This window comes from Eurypyga helias, unplaced genomic scaffold, assembly GCF_000690775.1.
Source record: "Eurypyga helias isolate BGI_N326 unplaced genomic scaffold, ASM69077v1 scaffold37177, whole genome shotgun sequence".
In the NCBI taxonomy this organism is placed as follows: Eukaryota; Metazoa; Chordata; class Aves; order Eurypygiformes; family Eurypygidae; genus Eurypyga; species Eurypyga helias.
Window position 1 is genome coordinate 10,909 of NW_010261703.1, and position 11,537 is coordinate 22,445.

The 11,537-nt window shown below is 39.0% G+C and overlaps 1 protein-coding gene across 2 annotated transcripts; it reads left to right on the top strand.

The window, feature by feature from the left end:
* Positions 1-379: 379 nt before the first annotated feature.
* PTPDC1 (protein tyrosine phosphatase domain containing 1) lies at positions 380-11,055 on the top strand. Of its 2 annotated transcripts, none has more exons than XM_010155467.1 (9): positions 380-464; positions 3,103-3,274; positions 3,955-4,035; positions 4,258-4,376; positions 5,140-5,277; positions 5,954-7,161; positions 7,871-8,056; positions 10,020-10,130; positions 10,939-11,055. In XM_010155467.1, exons 1-9 carry the CDS (start codon positions 380-382, stop codon positions 11,053-11,055), a joined length of 2,217 nt encoding a protein of 738 aa, XP_010153769.1. The 2 variants fall into 2 exon arrangements, with proteins under 2 accessions (XP_010153769.1, XP_010153768.1); XM_010155466.1 differs by lacking the exon at positions 380-464 and adding an exon at positions 2,383-2,606.
* The last annotated feature ends 482 nt before the right edge of the window (positions 11,056-11,537 follow it).

An 11,537-nucleotide genomic window follows, 5' to 3' on the forward strand; every position in this document is an offset into this window, starting at 1 on the left:
GAAACTGCCCCTTCAGTTCAAGATCTCTGGTCATCTGTTTACTTTTTGAATTGAGAAAAAATCAAAAGGGCATTATATTAAATGCTTTTAGTTGAGTGATTCCTGTCCATATGAAACACATGGAGTACATCATCAGCCAAACTGTAGAGCTAGAAACACACGGTCAATGAAACTTTAAATTGTGAGGACGGACAGTGAAGCTGTTGAATTTGAACATGACTGCACACTAAAAAAGAAAGTACAGTCCATGTCTGATTGTCCACATCTTAAGCCTTGGACAACTCTATAATCAAGTGCCAGGCAGTCAGCTTTATTTTGCATTTTTGAGCTTCTGTTGTAGATTTTCAGTGAATATATTACTGTTTCAACAGGTACTGCGATGGCTGCAGGAGTCTTGCTGCAAAATGAACTACCGTATTCTTCGTTGCTAGAGAGCAGTCTCTATCTTGCAAATATGAGTTCAGGTAATAATTTTCGCTGATATGCCATTCATAAAAAGTGTTTAGAGAGATTCTAAAAAACCCCTATTTCTATAGAAAATAAAACGCCCCAGATATATTATCCCCAAATTATAACCATAAAATGCCTATAACAAAACCAAACTGCATTACCTTCTATCTTACTTAACTATCATCACCATGATGTGTTAATATGTTGAGCTTTTCTGTAACTTTCAGGACTCACTTAACTGAAGAAACTGATTTTTGTGTTCAGAAACTGCCTACCTCTCTGAAAGCCCAAACACACCTTTAAGAAAAAAACCTCTCTCTAATAAGCTATTTAACCTTCTATGGGATGTAATTCTTTCTTACTGTTTTGGGTGAGTACTTGCAAACCCTGCTGGATTCAGTAATGATGTGCAGCATTTTATCTTGCTCATTTCTGGCTCCACTATCATTTGATATATACTGAGGAAAAGTTTCTGGGAAGAGAATAAGAGTTAAATATAAGAGAGCAATATAAGTAATTACAAATCATACAGGTAGCACTTCAGGTAGCCTTTTTCATCTCCTTTTCTCTTCCACCCAACCCCCAAAGTAAAAGCACATTTAAATATCCCCTCACTTCTTGATACCAGCTTTATTGTTGAATTAGAATAGTCAGAGTTTTGTGGCAACAGCCAACAGAGCCAACTTTTAACATTTTCTCATATGACATCACTACTGGTGTTTCAGGCAAACCTTGCCACATCTTCTTAAGAGCTGGGGTGCAGTGTGCAAAATTCAGTTGCTCAATTCCTGTTCAGTACCTGGAAGAAACAGTAGATTTTTGCCTGATGAAGTTTTATCAGAAGAGAGCTTGTTCTTATGTGAATTCCTCTGTAAGCATTACTGGTTTTGTACTACAAAAACAGACGGAAAATTATATCTGTCTTTAGGAAAATGCATCAGGATTAATTTGCTTATTGGACAAATAATGGTGGGTTTTCTTGATTTCCCCAGTCTTTAACGTGCAGTCTAATGCACAGACAGTCGGATGACAAAGTTGGTTTAGGGTTGCTGTAGTCTGTTCTTCACATAGTTGCAAGAGAATTTTGTGCTTTTGAGTGCTGCAATCTTTCTGGCCAGCTCATTCTCCTCCTTAGCACACTGGAAGCAAAGTGGGAGGCAATTTGCCACCTAATACCTACCTTCAAAAGCCTAAAGCACTCAACTGATACATCTCCTCCTCCCTAGAATCTGCTTTATCTCAGCCTGTAGGGTTAACAGCTTTGCTTAATAAAAAAAGCTGTACCCTGAAAAAAGCCAAGCCTTTTGTTTTGAATAACAAATTGTGTTTTGTTAGGAGATATGAATGGTCCAGAGTGAACAGTCTACAATTCATCATGTACTGAACCATTTCAGTGGGAACACACTAATCCCAATCATTACCGAGCTAATGATGCATTTTGGAGCAACTAAGTGGAGGAGGAGAGGTGGCTGTGGAATGTTAAACCAAGAGGTGGGGGAGTATAATGTACTTACAGATTTGTTAGGAAGCAGAGCCTCCAGCTACATTTCAATTGTTCTTTTGAATGTCGTATTTTGTATCAGCGAGCTCGGAATGCATGTTATTTACAACTAACTGAATATTCACATTGTTTATGGAAAACGTTTTGGTTGTTCCCAGTCCGTTTGCAAAATTATCTACTTGAAATGCAACTGTTTTCATCAAGCAGCGGAACAGTTTGTCCCAAACAGACTCAATTCCTATAGAATGGAGCAGCCCCAAAGATAGCTGGCAGCAGCGCCTTCATTGTTAGTTACTATGGAGACAGCTCAGCCCATGCTGACTGGCTGCTGGAGCACACAGAAGGATGCACACAGCTCCGCAACTTCAGCGCTAGCAACTTGGATTTCCTCCCAGTGTGTCCCCAGCAGCCTTCCTAGGCGGTAGCTGGGGCTGGGCAGTCATGCAGGGTTCACCCCGAAGGCGTTCAGCAGTGAGTATTTTTAGCAACTTTTTCCAGGGTCGGAGGCATTCTTCCTCCGATCCCCTTCTTCGCATAATGCAGAGGCGCCGGAGCTCAGTTGTAGAGGTGCTCTCATCATCGACTCACCGGGTTATGGTGGCGGTGTCGTCTCTGAGCCCCGAGGAGCTTGATGCCACTTTTCCTGAAAAAAAAAGTAAAGTACTTTTCATTACGACTGTTGGCAGTTCTGGGTATTTTCTTGGTATTAAATGAATATACTTTTGTTCTGTTAACTATATTTTATATACATATGCATTAAATACTGGGTTGTAAATTTTCTTGCCTGTATTTTACATTTTGCTCGAACGGAAGTACACGTTCATACATGCACTGAGTATATGGAAAGGTATTTTTGATTTCAGGTGGAAGAGGACCGTGAAATCTTTTTCTATTGCAAAGGACATCACACACCTCCGACTTCATCAGAAAAAAACAAAGTTACTGTGAGAAAAAAACAACTTCTGCAATAATCCAAGGAATTTTTTCTCCTCAGAATCCTTATTTAAGTCTATGTTGAAAAAGGAGCTTTAAATGAATCTTCATATATTTATGCTGTTTGTAACTTCATCAATTTAAGGTTGAACTGACACTTTTAAGGTGGAGTGAATTTCTAAGCTTCCTCACTAAATCTGGTTTTGCCTGTGTTGTAGGAAGTTCGAGGCGTCCGACAGCAAAATATACTAAAGTAGGGGAGCGCCTTCGCCATGTCATTCCTGGTCACATGCAGTGTTCAATGGCATGTGGTGGACGTGCTTGCAAGTATGAAAATCCAGCTCGATGGAGTGACCAGGAGCAAGCCATTAAAGGGCTCTACTCTTCCTGGTAATAAGCAGCATTTGCTCTCACTAAATGTAACTGCATCCATTGCATTTATTAAAAGAGAGGATTCAAAGTGAAATAATGGGGGTTTTGTTTTAAATCAGCTACTCCTAAGTATAAACAAAGTGATAGCTTGATTCAGAATTACAGTTTTAACAGTGAATCAGTGGCCGTTTCACATAGCCCATGATGGAAGACTTCTCTTTCTTTACAGCAGGTTTGATTTGGAGCCACAGGCATAAATATCTATCTGTTGTGAATTATAAAAACACCTATTCTAGGTTGTAGGCAGTTATTGCTAAAATTTAAACTGCAAATGAATTAAAATGTGTCCATAATAGAATTTAAAAGTAAAAACATGGTCTGAAGATGAAATAATGTGTGTGTTCAAAAGCATATTCAGATGCAGTAATATTCACATGAAATGTATCTTTACATTCTTGCCGATTTTTCGGTAGTGGCAGATGCTGTTCAGAGGCATACAGAACTGAAAGGGCCAAACAGAGACCTGAGTCCAGATTTCTGTTCAAAGGAATTTTTCAGTCTGTTCACTGGCCTGGCATTTAAACAATTCCAGTAATTGTCTTTTGATATGTAGTATCTATATCAGCTTAAATTTTGACAGATTAATATCCAGTAAATTATTAATAACAATATTATTATCTACTTTTCTAATTTCTCAGGATAACAGATAACATACTGGCTATGGCTCGACCCTCAACAGAATTAATTGAAAAGTACAATGTTATTGAGCAGTTTGAAAGGTAACAAATTTAGTCATGATTTATTGTAAGTATTACTAGTGTAATTCCCATTCCATTTTCTCTGTCAACATAGATTTGGATTGTTGATAAAAATCCTTTCATTCTAACAATATACAGGTAAAGATTTATTCTCCACTAAGAATAAAGGTATGTTTCAGAGCATATGGGATAATGAAATTTTGGCTGCGTATAATACTTTCACTCATCTATTCCTTCCTTAAGATGTGGCATAAAAACCATAATTAACCTTCAGCGTCCTGGGGAGCATGCAAGCTGTGGGAATCCACTGGAACAAGAAAGCGGCTTCACCTACCTTCCTGAGGCTTTCATGGAGGCTGGAAGTAAGTTCACTCCCGCTGCTGTGCCTCATTAATTATTGATTTTGGCACTTAACGATATTTTTACTTGAATTCTTGTGTGTTAAAAGCAGATACAGAAGAAATGTTGCACAAAATGGAATGTAAACATGAAACTCGGCAAATATAACCAAGGGTGAATTAGACATTATCCATGATCAGATGTATGTAGAGTGAGATGGAGGGTTTGTATGTAGGTGCTTAGATAAAAGAAAGGACCACAGCTGGTTAAATTTTTCTTTTTCTTCCGAGTTCCCAAACTTTCAAAACATTAATGGTGTTTCGGGTTCTGGTGCAATTAATTTTATTTTATCTGGACTATAAAAGGTTATGTAATTTGAGCACATTTGTATCAGCAGTAACTTTGTGTTTTCATATTATGGCAAGATGAGAAAAAGTGCCTCTCTGTAAGAAACAGCTTTTGACTGAAGAAATGCTTTTAATTCTAAAACAAAAAAATGACCCTGTGCCTGTATTTAGCACAGTAATTCTTGTATGAATCACTTAGTTTTGTTACACCTTTGACATTCTAGCTGAACCTTAGTTTGACAGATCTTTATCATATTTCACTAGCAAGCATACTCTGAAATGGGAAAATAGTCTCTTGCAAACAATGTGTAGTCAGATTCCAAGATCCATTATGCACTTTAGTACTATTATGTATTATTAGTCACCTCTCCTCTGCATATGGGACTGAAAAACTCACATTTGGTATGACAGGAAAGAACTCTCTCTCCTTTTATTTCAGTTTATTTTTATAATTTTGGATGGAAGGACTATGGAGTGGCATCTCTCACTACTATACTTGATATGGTAAAAGTCATGGCGTTCGCGCTGCAGGAAGGGAGGGTCGCTGTTCATTGCCACGCAGGACTCGGTCGGACAGGTATGTGCTTTACTGCAAGATCAACAGAATTGGTTTTCTTTAAATGAAAAGCAGTCTGTTGTTATAAATTATTAATAATTAGTTTAGATGCATTATCACTGCAAGATTTCCATCTATAAAATGGTTAAAAATGCTAAACAAATTTGTGAAAGTTATCTGAATGGCAGGAAGAATGTTTTAGTACATTAAAACAATAACCCACAAGGGTAGAAAATTTTTGAATCTGTATAATAATTCCTTGTTACATTTAAATGGGACAGCTTCTTTTTGATGTGAAAAGTTCACCTAGTATACTTTCATTTTCCAGTACTTATTACATGTTTACAAACCTGCCACTTATTTTTAGATCAGGTAGATTTGGTGGAGCAGCTAAAATGTCTTCTGTCCCTTTAAGACCTTTTGCCTGTGTCTCTCCTGTAGAAGCCACCATTGCTCGGAAACGATGGAACTCCTTGAGATGCTGCCATGAGAAACTAGCTCTCACTCAGAGTGTAGTGGGAATGGGCTTTACCATCTTGTGGGCCAATAAACGCACTTTTACTCACGTAGCAGCATCATGTAATAGAGGGCATAAAGCCTGTATCTTTACCTATATTAATTTTTGTCCTGAAGTTCCACTGAACATTTGTTTTATTCTGACAGCTCTTCAACTAACGCTTGGTTTTATGTTTTTCAGGTGTTCTAATAGCTTGCTACTTAGTTTTTGCAACAAGAATGAGTGCTGATCAAGCAATTCTTTTTGTCAGAGCAAAAAGGCCTAATTCTATTCAGACTAGAGGGCAGTTACTGTGCATCAGAGAATTCACGCAGTTTTTGGTTCCTCTGAGAAATGTCTTTGCATGCTGTGAGCCCAAGGCGCACACTGTGACGCTGTCCCAGTACCTGACCCGCCAGAGACATCTGCTCCATGGTTATGAGAGCAGGCATCTCAAACACGTGCCAAAACTTATACATCTCGTTTGCAAACTGTTGCTAGACTTGGCTGAAAACAGACAAGTGATAGAGGCAGAACTGTTAGACATACCGGATCTCTCCACTGAAATTGAAAAAACTGTTTCGCAGTTGGTGTCCACGCAGCTAGATCGAGAACTCGCAAGGCAGGACAGTGACACATCAGACTCCTCCCACACCCACTCATCCACTTTTGAGACTCAGGATTCTCTTTTCTCCCTGGGACATGAATGTGATCCTCTTTGGAAAAGAAGGAATGTTGAATGCCTTCAGCCTCTTACCCATCTGAAAAGGCGTCTAAGCTACAGTGAGTCAGATTTGAGGAGAACTGAGTTTCTTTTAGAACAGGGAGAAACTGCATGGACAGTACCTGCTCAGATATTACTGTGCAGCAATCTTAAGCAGACCAGTGGTGAGGAAAGTTCTGCCACAGGCGAACAAAAGCCACAGCTGGATTTAAACAAAGAAGCATTAGTGCGTAATACCTGCATGTTTTGGAGTCAAGGTAAATTTAATTTGGATGGACGGAAAGATGGATCCTCACTTTATCACAGAAGGAACTCTACCAAAGAAGTACAGCGCAGCAGAACCTTTTCTTCAGGTCTCGCATCTCTTCACAATACCAGAGAACCTGGAACGTCAAGGCGTAATTTTACCGACGAGATCGGTTGTAGAAAAGACCGCAAGACTAGTATGTATAGCAGAAGAGTCTATGTCTCCGAGGACTCTGATTCCTCTTCTTCTTCTAAAGCAAACTTTTCCATTGGATATGAAAGCCAAGGTAGCAAAGATATTTCAGAGACAATCCCACACATTGTTCTGCAGTCAGAATTAAGTCTGGAAGCCCGAAGAGTTCTGGCAGCAAAAGCACTTGCAGACATAAATGAATTTCTGGGAGAGGATGAAGTGAAGCAGAAGGTAGAAATGTGGCAGGTAATTTTTAACTTGATTCAGTGTTACGGGCTGTGTGTATTTCGCCTAGGTTAATTCCTAGAATGGCAAAAATGCCACCACGTGCTTTCAAATGGCACACTGGGGCACCACTTTGTACTGTAGTTCACTAAGTGGTTGTACTCGTCAGTTATGGGCCAGTTCTTTCAAAAGCAAGAAAAATGCACCTACAGGGCTTTAGTGGGAGGGTAGAATGTTGTTTCTGGTTGTGTTAATTAATTTTACTAATTTATAAAAATCGATGCAATTATCTGGGGTTGTAACTTGGCTGCTGGTGGCATAAAAATACTACAGATTTTAAGGTAGGTCTGTGTTGTTTTTAATTAGTGCTTTCTCAGAACTAATCAGAGGATTTGTGTGTAAAAGTGAACAAATGTAGTAGAAACTTAACTGATTCTTCTCTAAACTAAACCCTCCTAGCAACATTTGAAGTTGGAATCCAAAGCTGTTTTGTGCATTCTAGTAGATAGCTGGTAGGTTCTGCGCTGCTTATCTCATCCTTCTGTTTTAAAGACTCACTTGTATTACTGCGGATTGATGTTGGAAGCAGGTTTTTGTTGTAACTCCTCAGTCTTCATTTTTTATTGGAACGTAAGCAACCAAGTACGGCTGCAGTCAAAGAGAATGTTGGCAAAAGGAAACAGATGATGCATTGTCAGTTCTGTTTTGTCTTTTTTTTTTTTTTTTTAAGAAAGAACTGAATTCTCGAGATGGAGCTTGGGATAAAATCTGTACCGAGAGAGATCCTTTCATCCTCTGTAGCTTGATGTGGTCCTGGATAGAGCAGCTGAAAGAACCCATTATATCCAAAGATGATATTGACATGCTGGAAAAAAATTGCGCAGAAGCACAGGATGCACTTTACTTACTGAGAAAGGTAGATATTATGTATGTCCATTCTTTAACTGCCAAGTAAATTTTGTTAATGTGTCGTGTGTTAAACTACTAATTTCTGGCCCTTAGGCAAGGAAATCGCACTTTTAAAAGGCAACTTCAATCTCTTTAAAACTCATACTGAGGATTATTTTGGTATTGAATAGTATGATTTGTAATCAGTACTATGGTGATGAATACTGCAAGAGAAATACCAGATACCAGCTGTGAACACCGTTCAGTTGGAGCTCAACTTCAGCATATTTCCCTGCAAAGGCTACAGTTTGAGATCCAGAGGCAGAGATGAGAAACCTTTTCTCCGTGACTCGATCTGTGGCTTTCGTTAGTCACGCCTGGCAGCTGGGATGAATAGTTGTCATTCTTGCTGTGCAAATATCTTAATCCGTCAGCTTTGGAAGGGCTGGGGCAAGGAGTAGGAAAGGTTTGCCAATTCAAGGAATGAGAAGCCAGGCCAGATTCTGCTACATAAGTCAGAATTGTGGCCGTCTGTATTCTGAAATCCCTGTGAAAAAAGGTAGCTGTTTAATTGTGCTTTCCCCAAAGGGTTAGATGTAACGTAAAAAAACCCAACCCCAAACTATCTCTATTCTTGATCTCTTAATTACATAAATTCATTTGCTAATTATTTGGGAGTATTTTTTTCCCCTGAAGTATTTATGAAGAAAATAGGGCCCCTTTTAACAGCCTCCAGATATCCAAGAATACAAATTCTAATCAACAGGGGGTCAGGACTTCATGTGCAGTCACCATGTTCATGACGTGACATTCAGAATTCCCAAGTTCATCTAGAAACACCATGTTTCTGCCTGCAGCATTCTTCCACTCCATCAGTTTTAACTTTCTATTTGTATTAAATGAAAAAATAACCGCTTGTCACCTGTTATAAATGAATGGGAAATGAATAACATTACTTTTTTTTAAATTTAAAAACACCTTATATTATTTCAGAATCACAGAATAGCTGAGTTGGCAGGGACCTCTGGATATCCCTCTAGTCCAACCACCCTGCTCAAAACAGATTTAACTAGAGCAGATTGCTTGTATGACGGATGCTCTGGTCCCTTAACCATTTTTGTGGCCCCTCGCTGGACTTGTTCATGCATTTGGATGTCCTCCTTTTAACAAGGAGCCCGAAGCTGGACCCAGCATTCCAGAGGTGGAACCTCCATTGACAACTCTGTCCAGTGCGGCCCAGGATGCTCTTAAGCTGCCTTTACCACAGGGGCCTGTTGCCAGCTCACATTCAACTCTGAATGTGCTAGGACACGCAGATTCTCTCCTACTAATCTTCTCTCCAGCCAGTTGGCCCCTGTATGTACTGGTGCATATTTAGCTGCTTTTCTCAGAAGTCCCTGAAGTGTTAATTTAATTTTCACTGTTAAGTGACCTGCCGGTGTGGAGATCTGTCTCTCCTGGAAGAGGCATGGGAACTAGCAGCCACAAAGATACTGTTAGTCCCTTTCTGCATCCTCGGTAGCACCGCCCAGGTATCCCCTGCAAGCTTCCTTTAACGGTGAAGGAGTCTTGGCAGGACAGAGAGAGGTGCAGATCATCCTATGTTAGCTGGGGAAAGAGCCCTAAACATGCACAGTATTTTGGGCTGAAAAGATCAAATCGCACTTTTTCTGTGCCAATTCACATGAATGATACTGTTTGTGTAGGGGACCTCAGGAAAAAAAAAAAAGGTTTCTATATGCACACCTGACCTCCCAGAAATTCCCTCAGCAGTCTGCAGTACACGAGAAGAGTTTCTCCCATCATGACTGAGATAACCATGTAAAGGCTCTTTAGGCTTCGGAAAGCTCCCTGCCCAGCTCCTACATTTGAATGTTTCAGTACTGGAAGGCACAGTCTGATATTTAACCAGCAATTAACCAAACCTGAAAGTGAAATGTTTTTTATGAGAGTATTTCTTCTAATGAGCTGCTGTTCCTTTTACCCACCAGGAACAGTGTCAGACTATCCTTTGCATTTTGCACTGTGTGGTGAACTTGCAAATGCTACCAACTAATGTGGAGGAGGCCTTACTTGCTCGTGCTATTAAAGCTTTCACTAAGGCAAGTAACTGTTTGTCCATGACATCGTGTTTATTTGTTTTAAATCACGAAGGGTGACTCAACAGAGCAGGCCTCTGTGTGAAGTTACAGTAATTCCTTCACACTTAGTGTTCTCATGCTTATCTCCTTCAGAGTTTACATTTTCTAATAAACGGCCCACATAAAGGGTAGGAAATATTCTTGGCAAAATTAAATGCTGTCACTACAGCCTTAATCCTTTAGTCTCATTTTTCTGTTTCTGGATCGCTGCCAATTTATGGGCTTCTTCCAATTAGGGAAAAGATAACTTTAAAGTGGTGACAATAATTAGTCACTGGGAGTATCTTACCAAAGGCTTTGGTAGATTCTGTACTACTTGGAGTCTTTCCATCATGTTAAATCATTTTATGAAATTAAATTGCAATTTAGTTATGTTTCGGACCGTTAATACTGGATGTGTATAAGTAACTTCTGATTTTGCAATCGTTTAACAACAGTGACAGGGTAAGCTTGCTTTTGCTCAGCTCGGAGCTGCTCTCAGATTCAGCCAGTGAAATTATTTGAACAGAATGTTCATCATACTCTTCCTAACCTCTTGTAAATCCACAGACATGTCACCTGTTACAACAATCATGACATTTCTCCTTCTACTAGTTTGTTTTAATGTCTAGTCAGCATAAAATGGAAAATACTTTGCATTAAGTATCATGAAACACTTTCATTAGTAAATCTGAAAACTAACTTTTTCAAAAAATGTTTGTGATCTACTTTGCATTTTGCTGTGTGGAATCTATTCAACAACTGAACTGAAATTTTTCCCTTCTATTAGACAAGCTTCGATTCTGAAAACGGACCCTATGTTTACAATACCTTGAAAAAAGTATTTAAACACACACTGGAAGAAAAAAGAAAAAGTCTTAAGGAAGGAGCAGAGAATCCCTCTTGATTTCTGCAGTTATGCTGAAGAATTAGATGGGCCTACCACATTATTTTGCAATTTCCAGTTACGGTATTTTGTGCTGTCTGGCATGATTTACCTATCTTTAGGTAATAGTAGTTATTAACAAAGCAGTTTATTTTTTTAGAGGGCATTTTAGTGACAATTGTTACATCGACACAGTGGTAAAGAGCAGCTCCTGTGTGAACGTACAGTAGCATTTGATTTTAGGTACTATGATTTTATATTGTGAACTGTCCTCTAGTTTTCACATGTATTTATTGATTTCAAAACCTCTATCATTGGCAAGCAGCATTGTTTTCATTTACATGATTGCTGGAAGCTCAGTGCCATGGTACACACAGGTTTAATGGATTAAGTGTTTATGTATTACGTACGTTTACGTTAACGTTATTTGATTTTACTTTGCAGAAAATAAATATTGACTGAACTTACTAAACTTCTTTCCATTCTAGAGATTTTAAAATAAG